General features: G+C 52.3%; 1 protein-coding gene across 2 annotated transcripts; it reads left to right on the forward strand.

Annotated features, from left to right (window-relative positions):
• Positions 1-910: 910 nt before the first annotated feature.
• Positions 911-17,831, forward strand: IRF9 (interferon regulatory factor 9). Of its 2 annotated transcripts, none has more exons than XM_038741236.1 (9): positions 911-945; positions 2,079-2,307; positions 4,302-4,485; positions 6,146-6,279; positions 6,383-6,476; positions 7,170-7,241; positions 10,061-10,414; positions 11,894-12,009; positions 17,563-17,831. In XM_038741236.1, the coding sequence occupies exons 2-9, from the start codon at positions 2,128-2,130 to the stop codon at positions 17,731-17,733; spliced, it is 1,305 nt and encodes a 434-aa protein (XP_038597164.1). In that variant the 5' UTR covers positions 911-945; positions 2,079-2,127; the 3' UTR covers positions 17,734-17,831. The 2 variants fall into 2 exon arrangements, with proteins under 2 accessions (XP_038597164.1, XP_038597165.1); XM_038741237.1 differs by having other exon boundaries at positions 914-945; positions 2,094-2,307.
• Positions 17,832-20,640: the final 2,809 nt, after the last annotated feature.

The following is a 20,640-nucleotide window of genomic DNA, read 5'->3' on the forward strand; positions in this document are numbered from 1 at the left end:
GCCCAGTCCTGCTATATTGCTGACAACTGTGGGGGGGGGGGGGGGACGATCGACCCCCACCTTTGTACTTCCCAAGCGCTTAGTCCAGTGCTCTGCACACAGTAAGCGCTCAATAAATACGATTGATTGATTGATTGAATGGGGGGGCAGTCGCTGCCTCTGCTGCCCCTTGGTGGCGGTCGGCGGCCCTGCAGCTAAGGTCAAGTGACCGGCGGGCGGTCTCTGCTGCCCCCGGTGGCGGTGAGAGGCCCTGCACCCAAGGTCACGTGATTCTGGGGGCGCGACTGCTGCCCCCGGTGGCGATCGGCGGCCCTGCAGCCCCCGGGTCACGTGGTCCCTCGGCGGGCGTTGGCCGTGCTGCCCCCGGTGGCGATCGGCGGCCCTGCAGCCACGGGTCACGTGGTCCTTCGGCGGGCGTTGGCCGTGCTGCCCCCGGTGGCGATCGGCGGCCCTGCAGCCACGGGTCACGTGGTCCCTCGGCGGGCGTTGGCCGTGCTGCCCCCGGTGGCGGCGAGCGGCCCTGCAGCCCCGGTTCACGTGGTCCTTCGGCGGGCGTTGGCCGTGCTGCCCCCGGTGGCGGCGAGCGGCCCTGCAGCCCCCGGGTCACGTGGTCCTTCGGCGGGCGTTGGCCGTGCTGCCCCCGGTGGCGGCGGGCGGCCCTGCAGCCCCCGGGTCACGTGGTCCTTCGGCGGGCGTTGGCCGTGCTGCCCCCGGTGGCGGCGAGCGGCCCTGCAGCCCCCGGGTCACGTGGTCCTTCGGCGGGCGTTGGCCGTGCTGCCTCCGGTGGCGGCGAGCGGCCCTGCAGCCCCCCGGGTCACGTGATTTCGGGGAAGGTCCCGGGGCGGGGGAGCGGGGGGAAACGAAACTCCCGGCCGGGGGGCGGGGACGGACACAAACACACACGCACACACACACACACCGCACACACAGAGACACCGCACACAGGTGAGACCCAACGCCAACGCCGCCGCCTCCAGGAAGCCCCCCGGGCCCGGGGAGGGGGGGGGCCCAGAAAAGTTGGAGGTGACGAGGGCAGGACTGGCTGGGGCTGCGGCTGCTGCTGCTGCTGCTGGGGACAGTTGGGGGTGGGGGGACACTTGGGGCTGCTGGGGAGATTTAGGACTGCTGGGGAGATTGGGGCTGCTGGGGAGATTTGGGGGTGGGGGGAGACTTGGGGGTGCCGGGGAGATTTGGGGGTGCTGGGGAGATTTGGAGGTAGGGGGAGATTTGGGGGTGGGGGGAGACTTGGGGGTGCCGGGGAGATTTGGAGGTGGGGGGAATTTAGGACTGCTGGGGGGAGTGGGGGTGGGGGAGATTTGGAGCTGCTGGGGAGATTTGGGGGTGTTGGGGAGGTCTGGGGGTGGGGGGAGATATGGGCCTGCTGGGGAGATTGGGCCTGCTGGGGAGATTTAGGGGTGGGGGAGATTTGGGGCTGCTGGGGAGATTTGGGGGTGGGGGGAGATTGGGGGCTGCTGGGGAGATTTGGGGGTGGGGGGAGATTGGGGGCTGCTGGGGAGATCTGGGGGTGGGGGAGATTTGGGGCTGCTGGGGAGATTGGGGTGGGGGGAGATTTGGAGGTGGGGGAGATTTGGGGGTGCTGGGGAGATTTGGGGCTGCTGGGGAGATTTGGAGGTGGGGGGAGGATGGGGAGAATTGGGATTCTCAGTCTGGACGAGGGTCTGGAAAAAGGGGGGACTAAAAAGGAGGAATTAGAGGGTGGGACCCCCATGGTCTCAAAACGCGAGACGCAGGGCAAGGGGGCAAGATCGGGGGTCTGCTCCTATGGGGATGGTGTCCGCCCCAGGCCTCAACCCCCTCCCCCCAACCCCCGGACCGGGTTTTGGCCCTCCCCCTGGAGACCCCAACCCCCTGAGGCCTGGGAGGGAGGTCAGGTGTCAGGGGACGGGCCCAAAGTCAAGGCCAACGTATGTTGCCAACTTGTAGTTCCCAAGCGCTTAGCACAGTGCTCTGCACACAGTAAGCGCTCAGTAGATATGATTGAATGAATGAATGAAAGGCCTGAGGCATGCGGGGGGATCTGAGGTGGAGGTGGGCCCTCAAATGACCAAACCCCACAGTTTTGTTCCCGTTAGACCCCGTCTGCTGCTGCCCCCCGGCCCCCCGAGGATGGCGGCGGGCCCGGCCCGGCGCACCCGGAAGCTGCGGAATTGGGTGGTGGAGCAGGTGGAGAGCGGAGAGTTTTCGGGGGTCTGCTGGGACGACCCCGAAAAGACCATGTTCCGCATCCCCTGGAAACACGCCGGCAAGCAGGACTTCAGGGAGAACCAGGATGCCGCCTTCTTCAAGGTGCCAGGGCCGGGCCGGGGGACGGGGGCGGCCACCGGGGATAGATGAAGATGATGGTATTTGTTAATCAATCAATCAATCAATCATATTTATTGAGCGCTTACTGTGTGCAGAGCACTGGACTAAGCGCTTGGGAAGTCCAAGTCGGCAACACATAGAAACAGTCCCCACCCAACAGCGGGCTCACAGTCTAGAAGCGCTTACTATGTGCCAAGCACCAGCGCGGCTCAGTGGAAAGAGCCCGGGCTTGGGAGTCGGAGGTCATGGGTTCAAATCCCCACTCTGTGTGACTTTGGGCAAGTCACTTCACTTCTCTGGGCCTCAGTGACTTCATCTGTAAAATAGGGATGAAGACTGGGAGCCCCCCGTGGGATAAGCTGATCACCGTGTATCCTCCCCGGCGCTTAGAACAGTGCTTGGCACATAGTAAGTGCTTAATAAATGCCATTATTATTATTATTATTATGTGCCAAGCACCAGCGTGGTTCAGTGGAAAGAGCCCAGGCTTGGGAGTCAGAGGTCATGGGTTCAAATCCCCACTCTATGTGACTTTGGGCAAGTCACTTCACTTCTCTGGGCCTCAGTGACTTCATCTGTAAAATGGGGATGAAGACTGTGAGCCCCCCCGTGGGACAACCTGATCACCTTGTATCCTCCCCAGCGCTTAGAACAGTGCTTGGCACATAGTAAGTGCTTAATAAATGCCATTATTATTATTATGTGCCAAGCACCAGCGTGGTTCAGTGGAAAGAGCCCGGGCTTGGGAGTCGGAGGTCATGGGTTCAAATCCCCACTCTGTGTGACTTTGGGCAAGTCACTTCACTTCTCTGGGCCTCAGTTCCCTCATCTGTCAAATGGGGATGAAGACTGGGAGCCCCCCCGTGGGACAACCTGGTCACCTTGTATCCTCCCCAGCGCTTAGAACAGTGCTTGGCATATAGTAAGTGCTTAATAAATGCCATTATTATTATTATTATTATTATTATTATTATTATTACTATTATGTGCCAAGCACCAGCATGGGTCAGTGGAAAGACTCCCGGGCTTGGGAGTCAGAGGTCATGGATTCAAATCCCCACTCCGCCAAGTGTCAGCTGTGCAACTATGGGCAAGTCACTTCACTTCTCTGGGCCTCAGTTCCCTCATCTGTCAAATGGGGATGAAGACTGGGAGCCCCCCCGTGGGACAACCTGATCACCTTGTATCCTCCTCAGCGCTTAGAACAGTGCTTGGCACATAGTAAGTGCTTAATCAATGCCATTATTATTACTATTATGTGCCAAACACGAGCATGGCTCAGTGAAAAGAGCCCAGGCTTTGGAGTCAGAGGTCATGGGTTCAAATACCCGCTCCGCCAGTTGTCAGCTGTGTGACTTTGGGCGAGTCACTTCACTTCTCTGGGCCTCAGTGACCTCATCTGGAAAATGGGGATGAAGACTGGGAGCCCCCGTGGGATAACCTGATCACCGTGTAACCTCCCCAGCGCTTAGAACAGTGCTTGACACAAAGTAAGTACTTAATAAATGCCATTATTATTATTATTATTATTTGCCAAGCACCAGCGTGGCTCAGTGGAAAGAGCCCGGGCTTGGGAGTCAGAGGTCATGGGTTCAAATCCCCACTCTGTGCGACTTTGGGCAAGTCACTTCACTTCTCTGGGCCTCAGTTCCTTCATCTGTCAAATGGGGATGAAGACTGGGAGCCCCCCCATGGGACAACCTGATCACCGTGTATCCTCCCCATCGCTTAGAACAGTGCTTGGCACATAGTAAGCGCTTAACAAATGCCATCGTTATTATTATTATTATTCTAAGTGCTGGAGGGGGGGAATACAAGGGGGTTCATTCATTCATTCAATCGTATTTATTGAGCGCTTACTGTGTGCAGAGCACTGTACTAAGCGCTTGGGAAGTACAAGCTGGGTTGGCCTCGCGGGGGGCACGGGGGCGGCGGAGAATCCGCGGACTCCATCGTCTCCCGGCCCGCTCCCTCAGGCCTGGGCCGAGTTCAAAGGGAAGTACCAGGAAGGCGACCCTGCCGACCCCGCCGGCTGGAAGACGCGTCTGCGCTGTGCCCTCAACAAGAGCACCGAGTTCGAGAACGTGATGGCCCGGAGCCACTTGGACGGCGCTGAGCCCTACAAGGTGTACCGGCTGCTGCCCCCCGGGGAGCCCCCTGGTGAGTTCTCTCTCCCCTCCCCCAACCTTGGCTTCCCCAGTGGGGAGAGGGGATCAATCAATCAGTCAATCAATCGTATTTATTGAGCACTTACTGTGTGCAGAGCACTGGACTAAGCGCTGGGGAAGTACAGGTTGGCAACATATAGAGACGGGCCCTACCCAACAGTGGGCTTGACCCACCCTAATCAATCAGTCAATCAATCAATCAGTCGTATTTATTGAGCGCTTACTGTGTGCAGAGCACTGGACTAAGCGCTTGGGAAGTCCAAGCTGGCAACATATAGAGACGGTCCCTGTCCAACAGTGGGCTTGACTCACCCTAATCAATCAATCAATCAATCGTGTTTATTGAGCGCTTACTGTGTGCAGAGCACTGTACTAAGCGCTTGGGAAGTACAGGTCGGCAACACATAGAGACAGTCCCTATCCAACAGCGGGCTCACAGTCTAGAAGGGGGAGACAGAGAACAAAACCAAACATACTAACAAAATAAAATAAATAGAATAGATATGTACATGTAAGGTAAATAAATAGAGTAATAAACATGCACAAACATATATAATGATAATAACCAGGGTATTTTCATTCAATTGTATTGAGCGCTTACTGTGTGCAGAGCACTGTACTAAGCGCTTGGGAAGTCCAAGCTGGCAACATATAGAGACGGTCCCTACCCAACAGTGGCCTTGACCCACCCTAATGATAATAACCGGGGTATTTTCATTCAATCGTATTTATTGGGCGCTTACTGTGTGCAGAGCACTGGACTAAGCGCTTGGGAAGTCCAAGCTGGAAACATCTAGAGACGATCCCTTCCCAACAACGGGCTCACAGTCTAGAAGGGGGAGACAGACAACAAACCAAAACATGGAGACTTTTAGACTGTGAGCCCGTTGTCAGGTCGGGACCGTCTCTATATGTTGCCGACTTGGACTTCCCAAGCGCTTAGTCCAGTGCTCTGCACACAGTAAGCGCTCAATAAATGCGATTGAATGAATGTAGGGACCGTCTCTATATGTTGCCGACTTGGACTTCCCGAGCGCTTAGTCCAGTGCTCTGCACACAGTAAGCGCTCAATAAATGCGATTGAATGAATGTAGGGACCGTCTCTATATGTTGCCGACTTGGACTTCCCGAGCGCTTAGTCCAGTGCTCTGCACACAGTAAGCGCTCAATAAATGCGATTGAATGAATGTAGGGACCGTCTCTATATGTTGCCGACTTGGACTTCCCGAGCGCTTAGTCCAGTGCTCTGCACACAGTAAGCGCTCAATAAATGCGACTGATTGAATGAATGAATGTAGACAGGTGCAGAACGCTGTACTAAGTACTTAGGAGGATATAACACTTTTAGACTGTAAGCCCACTGTTGGGTAGGGACTGTCTCTATATGTTGCCAACTTGTACTTCCCAAGCGCTTAGTCCAGTGCTCTGCACACAGTAAGCGCTCAGTAAATACGATTGATGATGATGATAACACAACAGAGCCGGTAGACATAGTCCCTGCCTGTTCCCGAGGCAAAGGACTCCGGGAAGCATCCCCCGACCCCCTCCATCCCAGAACCCGGATGCCTCGGCGGTTCTCGGGACTCCCCCATCCCCAGATCCCCGTTGTTGGATCTTCTTCCCAATGAGCCTCCCTCCTCTGCCCGCCACAGCCCAGTCACGATCCCGGAAGCCGCAGTCCAAGAGGGACCACAAGACGCTGTCCTCGGAGGAGGAGGAGGAAGAAGCCGGGGGTGCCAAGAGAAGCCGGGCGGCCAGCCCCGTGGCCGCGGCCTCCCAGAGTACGGTGAGAGGGAGCGTCGTCGCACCCCGTGGGGTGGAGCGGGAAGCCTGGGGCGGGCCGTTCTTCGGGAATGGGGAGCCCGCGCTAACTCTCCTCCTCTCCTAAGGCCTTGAGAGTGACGGGAAGCCCGCACCTCGCCTCCCGGCACCCGGAAGACTCCGGCATCGGAAGCAACAGCAACAGCCCCGAGCCTGCTGGCGGTGAGTCCCCATCATCATCGATCGTATTTATTGAGCGCTTACTATGTGCAGAGCACTCTATACCTGTATATATGTATATCTGTTTGTACATATTTATCACTCTATTTATTTTACTTGTACATATCTGTTCTATTTTATTTTGTTAGTCTGTTTAATAATAATAATAATAATAATAATGTTGGCATTTGTTAAGCGCTTACTATGTGCAAGGCACTGTTCTAAGCGCTAGGGGGGATACAAAGTGATCAGGTTGTCCCATGTGAGGTTCACAGTCTTAATCCCCATTTTCCAGATGAGGTAACTGAGGCTCAGAGAAGTTAAGTGACTTGCCCAAGGTCACACAGCAGACACGTGGCGGAGCCGGGGTTCGAACCCGTGACCTCTGACTCCAAAGCCCGGGCTCTTTCCACTGAGCCACGCTGTTTGGTCTGGTTCTCTGTCTCCCCCTTTTAGACTGTGAGCCCACTGTTGGGTAGGGACCGGCTCTAGATGTTGCCAACTTGTACTTCCCAAGCGCTTAGTCCAGTGCTCTGCACACAGTAAGCGCTCAATAAATACGATTGATGATGATGACGATGATGTGCAGACCACTCCCCGGAGCGGGTAACCCCCAGAGGAGGGGCGGCACGGCCGGGGTGACCCCCTCTCCCCTCCCGCCGACCTCTCACCGTCCTCCCGTCTTCCTCCCCGCAGCCCCCGACGCCACCGAGGTGGTCACCCAGGCCCTCGCCAGCCCTCTGGAAGTGTACCTTTCTCCGGAGACAGGTGAATCGATCGATTGGTATCTGCTGAGCGCTCACTGCGTGCGGAGCACTGTACTGAGCGCCGGGGAGGGGCCGGCGCAACAGAACCGGCGGGCGCGTTCCCCTGCCCGTGGCGAGCTCACGGTCTAGAAGGGGAGGCACGTCCAGAGGTCACAGGTCCAAGCGCGAAGGGGGAGACACGTCCAGGCGCGGAAGAGAGAGGGGGCCCGGGAAAAGAGGGATGGATCCGGGAAGGCCTCTTGGAGGAGATGGGACCTTAATAAGGCTTTGAGGGAGGAGGGGAGTGAAGCGGTGTGGCGTATAAGGGGCAGGAATGGAGTTCCCAACTCAATCAATCAATCAATCAATCGTATTTATTGAGCGCTTACTATGTGCAGAGCACTGTACTAAGCGCTTGGGAAGTACAGATTGGCAACACATAGAGACAGTCCCTACCCAACAGTGGGCTCACAGTCTAAACTCGGGAGAGGATGTGGGAAAGGGGGTCTGTGCCCAGAGATTCGAGCGGGAGTTAGAGGAGCGAAGTGGACGGGCTGCCCCGGGGGAGGGTAATCAGTGAGATGAAGTCATAATAAATGATAAGAAGAAGAAGAATTCATTCAGAGTCGAGCGGGAGTTAGAGGAGCAAAGTGGACGGGCTGGGCCGGCGGAGGGTAATCAGTGAGGTGAAGCCATAATCATAAATAATAATCATTCATTCATTCAATCGTATTTATCGAGCGCTTCCTGTGCGCAGAGCACTGGACTAAGCGCTTGGGAAGTCCAAGTTGGCAACATCGAGAGACGGTCCCTACCCAGCAGCGGGCTCACAGGCTAGAGTAATGGCATTTGTTATAAGCGCTTACTATATGCAGAGCACTGCCCGAGCCCCTGGAGAGCCTTCTAGCGACGCGCAGGAATTTCTGTTGGATAATAATAATACTAATGGTGGTATTAGAGAATCTTTTAGACTGTGAGCCCACTGTTGGGTAGGGACTGTCTCTATATGTTGCCAATTTGTACTTCCCAAGCGCTTAGTACAGTGCTCTGCACATAGTAAGCGCTCAGTAAATACGATTAACGATTATTAGAGAAGCAGAGGGGCTCAGTGGAAAGAGCACAGGCTTGGGAGTCAGAGGTCACAGGTCCAAATAATAGTAATAATAATAACAATGATGATGGCTTTTGTTAAGCGCTTATTATGGGCAAAGCACTGTTCCAAGCGCTGGGGAGGATACAGGGCAAGCGGGTTGTCCCACGTGGGGCTCAAAGTCTTCATCCCCATTTTACAGATGAGGGAACTGAGGCTCAGAGAATAATAATAATAATAATGATGGCATTTGTTAAGCACTTAGTATGTGCAAAGCACTGTTCTAAGCGCTGAGCACTGTTCAGAGAAGTGAAGTGACTTGTCCAAAGTCACCCAGCTGACAAGTGGCGGAGCCGGGATTAGAACCCATGACCTGTGACTCCCAAGCCCGGGCTCTTTCCACTGAGCCACGCTGCTTCTCTATCCCCGCTCCACCAATTGTCAGCTGGGTGACTTTGGGCAAGTCACTTCACTTCTCTGGGCCTCAGTTCCCTTATCTGGAAAATGGGGATGAAGACCGGGAGCCCCCGGTGGGACAACCTGATGACCTCGTATCCTCCCCAGCACTTAGAACGGTGCTCGGCACATAGTGAGTGCTTAAGAAATGCCAATGTTAGCTTACTATTACTCTATTTATTTTACTTGTACATATCTATTCTACGTATTTTATTTTGTTAATATGTTTTGTTTTGTTCTCTGTCTCCCCCTTCTAGACTGTGAGCCCACTGTTGGGTAGGGACCGTCTCTGTATGTTGCCAACTTGGACTTCCCAAGCGCTTAGTACAGTGCTCTGCACACAGTAAGCGCTCAATCAATATGATTGATTTATTGATTGATTACTATGTGCGAAGCACCGTTGTAAGCACCTGGGGGGAGATGAGGTTGTCCCACGCGGGGCTGTGGAGCCCACTGTCGGGTAGGGACCGTCTCTAGATGTTGCCAGCTTGGACTTCCCAAGCGCTTAGTCCAGTGCTCTGCACACGGTAAGCGCTCAATAAATATGATTGATTGATTGATTACTATGTGCGAAGCACTGTTCTAAGCACCTGGGGGGAGATGAGGTTGTCCCACGCGGGGCTGCGGAGCCCACTGTCGGGTAGGGACCGTCTCTAGATGCTGCCAGCTTGTCCTTCCCAAGCGCTTAGTCCAGTGCTCTGCACACAGTAAGCGCTCAATAAATACGATTGAATGAATGAATGAACGGGTGGGAAACCGCCGGGCGATCTTGAGGATTGGGGAGGCAGTGGGTCGTATTTATTGAGCGCGCGCCGTGTGTAGAGGACGGTGGAACGGACCCATTCCCTGCCCACAGCGGGGTCCGTCCCCTTCCGTTCCCTTTTAGACTGTGAGCCCGCCGTCGGGTAGGGCCCGTCTCTAGATGTTGCCAACTTGGGCTTCCCAAGTGCTTAGTCCAGTGCTCTGCACACGGTAAGCGCTCAATAAATACGATTGAATGAATGAATGAACGGGTGGGAAGCCGCCGGACGATCTTGAGGATTGGGGAGGCAGTGGGTCGTATTTATTGAGCGCGCGCCGTGTGTAGAGGACGGTGGAACGGACCCCTTCCCTGCCCACAACGGGGTCCGTCCCCTTCTAGACTGTGAGCCCGCCGTCGGGTAGGGCCCGTCTCTAGACGTTGCCAACTTGGACTTCCCAAGCGCCGAGTCCAGTGAGCGCTCAATAAATAGGATTGATGGATGGATTGATTGTGGCCGGGCCGCGGGCCGCCAACCCTCCGCCTCTCCCCGCAGACCACTTCCCGCTGCTGACCATCGTGTACAGCGGCCGGACGGTGCACGAGTCGGTCCTGCGCAGCCCGGATTTCCACCTGTCGCCCGGGCCCTCCCTGTCCGGGGCCTACATGAGCCACGTGCTGCTGCCCGCGGCCGAGGCCCTGGCCGAGCCGGGCCCGCGCCAGGCCACCCGCCGGCTGCTGGGGCGGCTGGAGCGGGGCATCATGGTGGCCAGCAACGTCCGAGGCCTGTTCGTCAAGTCCCTGTGCCCCGGCCCCGTCTCCTGGAGCGGCCCGGGCACCGGCTCCGAGCGCCGTTGGCTGCCGCAGGGAGACCTGGAGTGCCTCTTCAACGCCACGCTCTTCAGAGAGGGTGAGGGGCGGCGGGGCTCCGCGGGGAGAGCCCGGGCTGGGCGGTCAGAGGCCGTGGGTTCGAATCCCGGCTTCGGGCCAGTCGCTTCGCTTCGCTGGGCCTCAGTGACCTCGTTTGTCAAATGGGGGTGAACCCCCGTGGGACAACCTGATCACCTTGCTAACCTCCCCAGCACTTAGAATAGTGCCTTGCACACAGTAAGCGCTTAACACATGCCATCATCATTGTTATTATTATTATTCTTATTATTATTCTCCGAGCCTCAGTTACCTCATCTCTAAAATGGGGTTGAAGACTGTGAGCCCCCCGTGGGACAACCTGATCACCTTGTAACCTCCCCAGCGCTTAGAACAGTGCTTTGCACAGAGTAAGCGCCTAACACATACCATCATCATTATTATTATTATTATTATTATTATTATTATTCTCTGAGCCTCAGTTACCTCATCTCTAAAATGGGGATGAAGATTGTGAGCCCCCCCATGTGGGACCACCTGATCACCTTGTAACCTCCCCAGCACTTAGAGCAGTGCTTGGCACAGAGTAAGCACTTAACACATGCCATTATTATTATTCTCTGAGCCTCAGTTACCTCATCTCTAAAATGGGGATGAAGACTGGGAGCCCCCCCGTGGGACAACCTGATCACCTTGTAACCTCCCCAGTGCTTAGAACGGTGCTTTGCACATAGTAAGCACTTAACAAATGCCATCATTATTATTATTATTCTCTGAGCCTCAGTTACCTCATCTCTAAAATGGGGGTGAAGACTGGGAGCCCCCCTGTGGGACAACCTGATCACCTTGTGACCTCCCCGGCGTTTAGAACAGTGCATGTAGTAAGCGCTTAATAAATGCCATTATTATTATTATTATTACCCCAGCGCTTAGAACAGTGCATGTAGTAAGCGCTTAATAAATGCCATTATTATTATTATTGTTACCCCAGCGCTTAGAACAGTGCATGTAGTAAGCGCTTAATAAATGCCATTATTATTATTATTGTTACCCCAGCGCTTAGAACAGTGCATGTAGTAAGCGCTTAATAAATGCCATTATTATTATTATTACCCCAGCGCTTAGAACAGTGCATGTAGTAAGCGCTTAATAAATGCCATCATTATTATTATTATTACCCCAGCGCTTAGAACAGTGCATGTAGTAAGCGCTTAATAAATGCCATGATTATTATTATTATTTCCCCAGCGCTTAGAACAGTGCATGTAGTAAGTGCTTAATGAATTCCATTATTATTGTTATTACCCCAGCGCTTAGAACAGTGCATGTAGTAAGCGCTGAATAAATGCCATTATCATTATTATTATTACCCCAGCGCTTTGAACAGTGCTTGGCACATAGTAAGCGCTTACAGATGTGATTATTATTATTATCTCTCTGTCCTTCTCTCTAACCTTCTTCCTCCTCCCCTGTTTTTCTCCTTCCCCACCGTCACCTCCCGTCCCTCTCTTTCTCCGTACAGAGCTGGACCAGTTTCGCCAGGGCCTGCGCCCCGTCCCCGAGTTCCAGGTGACCCTAGATTTCTGGGAGGAGCGCTCCGGCCCCAATCACACCCCGCAGAATCTCATCACCGTGAAGGTGAGGCCCCCGGGGGGTCCGCGGGGGCCGGCGGGACCCTTCCCAGTCACCCCTCCTCCCGCCCGGAATCCCGGAGTCTTTATCCCCATTTTGCAGATGAGGGAACTGAGGCCCAGAGAGGTTGAATGACTTGCCCAGGGTCACGCAGCTGACAATTGGCGGAGTCAGGATTGGAACCCGTGACCTCTGACTCCAAAGCCCGGGCTCTTCCCACTGAGCCACGCCGCTTCTCTCATGCCTGTTTTGCTGTCTGTCTCCCCCCTTGTAATAATAATAATAATGTTGGCATTTGTTAAGCGCTTACTATGTGCAAAGCGCTTGGGGGGATACAAAGTGATCAGGTGGTCCCACGTGGGGCTCACAGTCTTCATCCCCATTTTACAGATGAGGGAACTGAAGCTCAGAGAAGTTAAGTGACTCGCCCAAGGTCACCCAGCAGACATGGCGGAGCCAGGATTCGAACCCGTGACCTCCGACTCCAAAGCCCGGGCTCTTTCCACTGAGCCACGCTGCTTCTTGTAGACTGTGAGCCCGTTGTGGGCAGGGAGGGTCTCTCTTTGTTGCTGAATTGTCCTTCCCAAGCGCTTAGTACAGTGCTCTGCACACAGTAAGCGCTCAATAAATACGATTAAATGAATTTCCGCCCGGGAGGGACGCAGCAGAGCCGAGACGCTCCGGAGAGGGGCGGCCCGGATGGGCCGGGGTGGGTGGGTGATGGAGAAGCTGCCATATGAGGGGAGAATGGCCTAGTGGTTAGAGCCCGGGCCTGGGACTATCAAGGTCTTGGGTTCTAATCCCGGCTCTGCTGCTTGTCTGCTGTGTGACCCCGGGCAAGTCACTTCACTTCTCTGGGCCTCAGTTCCCTCATCTGTAAAATGGGGATGGAGACTGAGCCCCACAGGGGACAACTTGATTACCCTGTATCTTTCCTCAGTGCTTAGAACAGTGCTTGGCACATAGTAAGTGCCTAACAAATATTATTATTATTATTATTATTATTATTAATCCCAGCTCTGCCACTTGTCTGCTGTGTGACCTCAGGCAAGTCACTTCACTTGTCTGGGCCTCAGTTCCCTCCTCTGTAAAATGAGGATGGAGACTGTGAACCCCACAGGGAACAATTTGATTACCCTGTATCCCCCCAAGTGCTTAGAACAGTGCTTGGCACATAGTAAGTGCTTAACAAATACTATAATAATAATAATATATATTATATTATATTATATAAATATAATATGTTATATATAATATAATAAATATTAATAATAATAATAATCCCGGCTCTGCCACTTGTCTGCTGTGTGACCCCGGGCAAGTCCCTTAACTTCTCTGGGCCTCAGTTCCCTCATCTGTAAAATGGGGATGGAGACTGTGAGCCCCACAGGGAACAATTTGATTACCCTGTATCTCCCCCAGTGCTTAGAACAGTGCTTAGCACATAGTAAGTGCTTAAAAATCCCGGCTCTGCCAATTGTCAGCTGTGGGACTTTGGGCAAGTCACTTAACTTCCCTGGGCCTCAGTGACCTCATCTGGAAAGTGGGGATGAAGACTGTGAGCGCCCCGTGAGACAACCTGATCACCTTGTATCTACCCCAGCGCTTAGAACAGTGCCTTGCACATAGTAAGCGCTTAATAAATGCCATCATTATTATTATTATTAGCAATTATTATTATTATTAATCCCAGCTCTGCCGCTTGTCTGCTGCGTGACCTTGGGCAAGTCCATTCACCTCTCTGGGCCTCAGTTCCCTCATCTGTAAAATGGGGATGGAGACTGTGAGCCCCACAGGGGACAACTTGATTACCCGATATCCCCTCCAGTGCTTAGAACAGTGTTTGGCACATAGTAAGTGCTTAACAAATACCATTATTATCATTATTATTATTATTATTATTATTATTATTATTATTATTATTATTATTATTAATCCCGGCTCTGCCACTTGTCTGCTGTGTGACCTCGGGCAAGTCCCTTCACTTCTCGGGGCCTCAGTGACCTCATCTGTAAAATGGGGATTGAGACTGCGAGCCTCACATGGGACAGGGACTGTGTCCAACCTGATTTGCTTGTATCCACCCCAGCGCTTAGCACAGTGCCCGGAATATAGTAAGCGTTGAACCAATACCACAGTTAGTCGGGAAAGATGAAGATTAGGAGGGGGGTGGGCCTGATTGAAGCCGACAGAGGCCCTCTTTGACTGTAAGCTCGTTGTGGGCAGGGATTGCGTCTGTTTATTGTCCTGTTGGACTCTCCCAAGCGCTTAGTCCAGTGCTCTGCACACCGTAAGCGCTCAGTAAATACAATTGAACGAATGAGCGAATGAAGTAATAATAATAATGATGATGGCATTTATTAAGCGCTTACTATGTGCAAAGCACTGTTCTAAGCGCTGGGGAGGTTACAAGATCTACAAATGAGGAAACTGAGGCACAGAGCAGGTAAGTGATTTGCCCAAGTCCCACAGTAGGTAACAAGCAGCGTGGCCTAAGGGGAAGAGCATAGGCCTGGAGTCAGAGGACATGGGGCCTAATCCCGGCTCTGCCATTTCTCTGCTGCGTGACCTTGGGCAAGTCATCATCATCATCATCAATAATCGTATTTATTGAGCGCTTACTGTGTGCAGAGCACTGTACTAAGTGCTTGGGAAGTCCAAATTGGCAACATCTAGAGACAGTCCCTACCCAACAGCGGGCTCACAGTCTAAAAGGGGGAGACAGAGAACAAAACCAAGCATACTAACAAAATAAAATAAAAGTCACTTCACTTCTAGACCGTGAGCCAGTTGTTGGGTAGGGGTGGTTTCTATTTGTTGCTGAATCGTCGTTTCCAAGCGCTTAGTGCAGTGCTCTGCACACAGTGCTGAATAAATACAATTGAATGAATGAATGAATGAATGCATGAACAAATCATCTGTAAAATGAGGATCAAGACTGTGAGCCCCATTTGGGCCAGGGACTCTGTCCAACCTGGTTACCTTGTAACATTTTATTTGTACATATCTATTCTATTTATTTTATTTTGTTAGTATGTTTGGTTTTGTTCTCTGTCTCCCCCTTTTAGACTGTGAGCCCACTGTTGGGTAGGGACTGTCTCTAGATGTTGCCAGTTTGTACTTCCCAAGCGCTTAGTACAGTGGTCTGCACATAGTAAGCGCTCAATAAATACGATTGATTGATTGATTAATTGATCTACCTCAGCGCTGAGAGCTGTGCTTGGCACATAGTAGGCACTTAACAAATATTATTGTCATGATTTTTATTACTATTAATGATAATAGTAACTGACAGGGCAGGATTAGAACCCAGGTTTTTTTTGACCCGTGGTCCACTTTTTGACTCCCTTTCCACCAGGGATTGCTGCTTCTTTGTATCCCCAACTTGTACTTCCCAAGCGCTTGGTCCAGTGCTCTGCACACAGTAAGCGCTCAATAAATCATCATCATCATCATCATCAATCGTATTTATTGAGCGCTTACTGTGTGCAGAGCACTGTACTAAGCGCTTGGGAAGTACAAATTGGCAACATCTAGAGACAGTCCCAACCCAACAGTGGGCTCACAGTCTAAAAGGGGGAGACAGAGAACAAAACCAAACATACTAACAAAATAAAATAAATAGAATAGTTATGTACAAATAAAATAAATAAATAAATAGAGTAAAAAATATGTACAAACATATATACAGGTGCTGTGGGGAATGATGATGATGAAGGTGATCAGGCTGTCCCACGGTGGGGGCTCCCAGTCTTCATCCCCATTTGACAGATGAGGGAACTGAGGCCCAGAGAAGTGAAGTGACTCGCCCAAAGTCACCCAGCTGACAATTGGCGGAGCCGGGATTAGAACCCATGACCTCTGACTCCAAAGCCCGGGCTCTTTCCACTGAACCACGCTGCTTCCCTGTAGACCGTAAGGGCCTTGTGGGCAGGGCCACAGCTCTTTTATATTGGGCGGTAGTGCTGCGTCCAGCACACTGTGTTGCCCAGTGGATACCACCGACCGGATGGGTCGACGGGGCCGATCCCTGCCGTCGGGGGGCTTCCAGACCCGCGGATTCAATCGAGACGCGGATGATGGGTTCCGGGCGGGTGATCCGGCGCGAAGGGAGCCGGGGCGCCCACGAGGTTGGATAATAACGTTGGTATTAGTTAAGCACTTACTATGCGCTAAGCGCTGGGGTAGATGCAAGATAATCAGGTTGTCCCATGTGGGGCTCCCAGTCTTCATCCCCATTTTCCAGATGAGGGAACTGAGGCCCAGAGTGAAGTGACCTGCCCAAGGTCACACAGCTGACAAGTGGCGGAGCTGGGATTTGAACCCACAACCTCTGACGCTCCAAAGCTCCAAAGCCCGGGCTCTTTCCACCGAGCCACGCTGCTTCCTACTATGTCCTACTGTGTTGGATGTCAAGGAAGCAATCCCGGCTCGGCCCCGTGTCTGCCGGGAGACCCGGGGCAGGTCGCTTCGCTTCTCTGGGCCTCAGTTCCCTCATCTGGGAAATGGGGATGGGGACCGTGAGCCCCGTGTGGGACAAGGACCGCCTGACACATAGTAAGCGCTTAACAAATACCGTAGTAGCACTAATATCCTCACCAATCTAATCTTCTCACCGTACCTCGTTCTCGCCTGTCCCGCAGTCGACCCCCGGCCCACGTCCTCCCCCGGGCCTGGAATGCCCCCAATTCCTCTGCCCCTCCGCCAAGCTCGCTCTCTTCCTCCCTTCAAGGCCCTGCTGAGAGCTCACCTCCTCCAGGAGGCCTTCCCAGACTGAGCCCCTTCCTTCCTCCCCCCTCATCCCCCTCTCCATCCCCCCCATCTTACCTCCTTCCCTTCCCCACAGCACCTGTATATATGTTTTATACTCTTCCTCCCTTCAAGGCCCTACTGAGAGCTCACCTCCTCCAGGAGGCCTTCCCACCCTCAGCCCCTTCCTTCCTCCCCCCTCATCCCCCTCTCCATCCCCCCCATCTTACCTCCTTCCCTTCCCCACAGCACCTGTATATATGTTTTATATTCTTCCTCCCTTCAAGGCCCTACTGAGAGCTCACCTCCTCCAGGAGGCCTTCCCACACTCAGCCCCTTCCTTCCTCTCCCCCTCGTCCCCCCTCCATCCCCCCATCTTACCTCCTTCCCTTCCCCACAGCACCTGTATATATTTATATATGTTTTATACATATTTATTTTACTTGTACATATCTATTCTATTTATTTTATTTTGTCAGTATGTTTGGTTTTGTTCTCCGCCTCCCCCTTTTAGACTGTGAGCCCGCTGCTGGGTAGGGACCGTCTCTAGATGTTGCCAACTTGGACTTCCCAAGCGCTTCGTCCAGTGCTCTGCACACAGCAAGCGCTCAATAAATACGAGTGATGATGATAGTAGGGATAAGCTCGACGCTGGACATCCCGTTGCCATGGAGACCGACCCCCGAGCCATCTGGTCCTCCCCAGGGTGGGCAGCGTTGACGGTCGGTCGCGCCCCGGGGAAGTGTGGGGGTCTGAGGCCCCCTCTCCTCTTTCTTCCCCCCCCATCCCCTCTCCTTGTCTCTGGCCCAGCTGGAGCAGATCTTCGCCCGACGCCTGCTGGAGGCTCCCGAGGAGGAGACGGCGGCCATGACCCTGCTGCAGAACCTGGGAGCCCCCCTGCCTCCGACCTTGCCCGCCCTCTCGCTCCCGGACTCGCCCTTGACCTTCACCCTCCCTCCCACCCCCCCGTCCCTCCTGTGAGGGGCTGCCATTCCCGAAGTGGACGAGGCCGAGAACTCCCGCTCGTAGCATCCGTGAGTCGTGACGCTCCCGCTCTGGGAATCCCAGCCGGAACGGACTGCGGCTCCCGGGGGACTGGAGATCAAGAGCTGCCGTCCCCCCGTCCCTCGCTGCTCCCCCGGAGAGCCACAATTAATTACAATTAGTGGGCTTTTCCCCCTTGTCTGCCCCCAATCCCGGCCTGTCTTCCCCCCCGCGCCCCAATTTAACCGCCCCGTTCTGCACTTTATACTTCGGGCCTACGTGGTAGTTTTTAAATAAATGTTTAGCGAAAGAAGGTTCATTCTGTGATTGTTTCCAGGTGGGGAGGAAGGCAGAGAGGCAGAGGTAAGTAACGAAATGAAGTAAGCGATGAGAAGTAATAGAACACCAGCCTGGGAGGACCTGGGTTCTAATCCCAGCTCCGCCATCCGCCGGCTGTGTGACCTCGGGCAAGGCACGCGACTTCTCTGGGCTTCGGTTTTCTCATCTGTAAAATGGGGGTTCGGTACCTCTCGCCTTCCTACTGAGACTGTGAGCCCCACGTGGGGACAGGGGCTGGGCATACGCCGTATTGACCACAGTGCTTGTCCACATGGTAAGAGCTTAGCCAATATCTCAGTTCATTCATTCATTCATTCATTCAGTCGTATTTATTGAGCGCTTACTGTGTGCAGAGCACTGTACTAAGCGCTTGGGAAGTACAAGTTGGCAACATATAGAGACGGTCCCTACCCAGCAGTGGGCTCCCAGTCTAGAAGTCGGTTATCATTATTATAATTGGGAAGTGGTGGGGGTGAAGGGATGTGGGGGAGATAGGGAATGGAGTCTCAAGTTGGGGGTGGGCTCAGGGATATATTTGTATAAATATATATATATATATGTATATATGTATGTGTGTGTGTGTATATACATATGTATATATGCTTGTACATATTCTATTTTATTTTGTTAATATGTTTTGTTTTGTTCTCTGTCTCCCCCTTCTAGACTGTGAGCCCACTGTTGGGTAGGGACTGTCTCTATATGGTGCCAACTTGGACTTCCCAAGTGCTTAGTCCAGTGCTCTGCACACAGTAAGCGCTCAATAAATACGATTGAATGAATGAATGGTAAGAGCTTAGCCAATACCTCGGTTATCGTTATTATAATTGGGAAGTGGTGGGGGTGAAGCGATGTGAGGGAGATAGGGAATGGAGTCTCAAGTTGAGGGTGGGCTCAGGGATATATATGTGTGTGTATATATATATATATATGCTTGTACATATTTATTACTCTTTATTTTACTTGTACATATTTATTCTATTTATTTTATTTTGTTAATGTGTTTTGTTTTGTTTTGTTGTCTGTCTCCCCCTTCTAGACTGTAAGCCCGCTGTTGGGTAGGGACTGTCTCTAGATGTTGCCAACTTGGACTTCCCAAGCACTTAGTACAGTACTCTGCACACAGTAAGTGCTCAATAAATACGATTGAATGAATGAATGAATGAATGAATGAATGAATGGAAGAGTGAGTGAGTGATGTGTGATGGTTGGGAATCGGTTATGAGATCTGAGATACTAGGCTTTGGAGCCAGAGGTCATGGGTTCAAATCCATGCTCCACCATTTGTCAGCTGTGTGACTTTGGGCAAGTCACTTCACTTCTCTGGGCCTCAGTAACCTCATCTGTAAAATGGGGATTAAGACTGTGAGCCCCATGTGGGACAACCTGATTACCTTGTATCCCCCCCCAGCGCTTAGTACGGTGCTTAGCACATAGTAAGCGCTTAACAAATACCAACATTATTATTATTATTATTATTATTAATGGAGTCTCAAGTTGGGGAGGGGGCTCAGGGAAGAGTGAGTGAGTGACGTGTGATGGTTGGGAATCGGTTATGGGATCTGAGATCCTCAGCCGGGGGGCTTGAAGAAACCCCGGGAGTGGGGACTGAGGTTGAGGTGGGCCTTGACCAATGGGCAAAACATTCAGGCTTTTGTAATTTTTGTATTATACATATGTATATCTATTTTATAATAATTTATGACTGTAATTATTATAGTTTTATTATTTATAGCGTTTTATCATTTTATGTTTATATAATTATATATTATGTAAGCCAGAAGCAGTGTGGTTTAGTGGAAAGAGCCCAGGCTTAGGAGTCAGAGGTTGTGAGTTCTAATGCGGCTCTGCCACTCGTCAGCTGTGTGACTTTGGGCAAGTCACTTCACTTCTCTGGGCCTCAGTTACCTCATCTGTAAAATGGGGTTAAGACTGCGAGCCCCCCGTGGGACAACCTGATCACCTTGTAACCTCCCCAGGACTTAGAACAGTGCTTTGCACATAGTAAGTGCTTAATAAATGCCATCATTGTTATTCTCGGTGCCTCAGTTCCCTCATCTGTAAAATGGGGATGAAGACTGTGAGCCCCACACGGGACAACCTGATCACCCTGTATCTACCCCAGCGCTCAGAGCAGTGCTCGGCACATAGTAAGCGCTTCACAAATACCAACATTATTATTATTATTTGTATTTAATATTGTTCTATTGTATTCTCCCAGACGCTTAGGAAAGTGCCCTGCACACAGTAAGCGCTCAATAAATACAATTGAATGAATTCAGGTGCCCAGTGCTTGTGGTTGCCTCCATTGTTCTCCCCTCCTCTCTTTTTTTAATGGTATTTGTTAAGCGCTTACTATATGCATTATTATTATTATTTGTATTTAATATGTTCTATTGTATTCTCCCAGGCGCTTAGGAAAGTGCTCTGCACACAGTAAGCGCTCAATAAATACGATTGAATGAATTCAGGTGCCCAGTGCTTGTGGTTGCCTCCATTGTTCTCCCCTCCTCTCTTTTTTTAATGGTATTTGTTAAGCGCTTACTATATGCATTATTATTATTA

The sequence above is a fragment of the Tachyglossus aculeatus genome (assembly GCF_015852505.1).
Source record: "Tachyglossus aculeatus isolate mTacAcu1 chromosome 12 unlocalized genomic scaffold, mTacAcu1.pri SUPER_6_unloc_1, whole genome shotgun sequence".
Classification (NCBI taxonomy): Eukaryota; Metazoa; Chordata; class Mammalia; order Monotremata; family Tachyglossidae; genus Tachyglossus; species Tachyglossus aculeatus.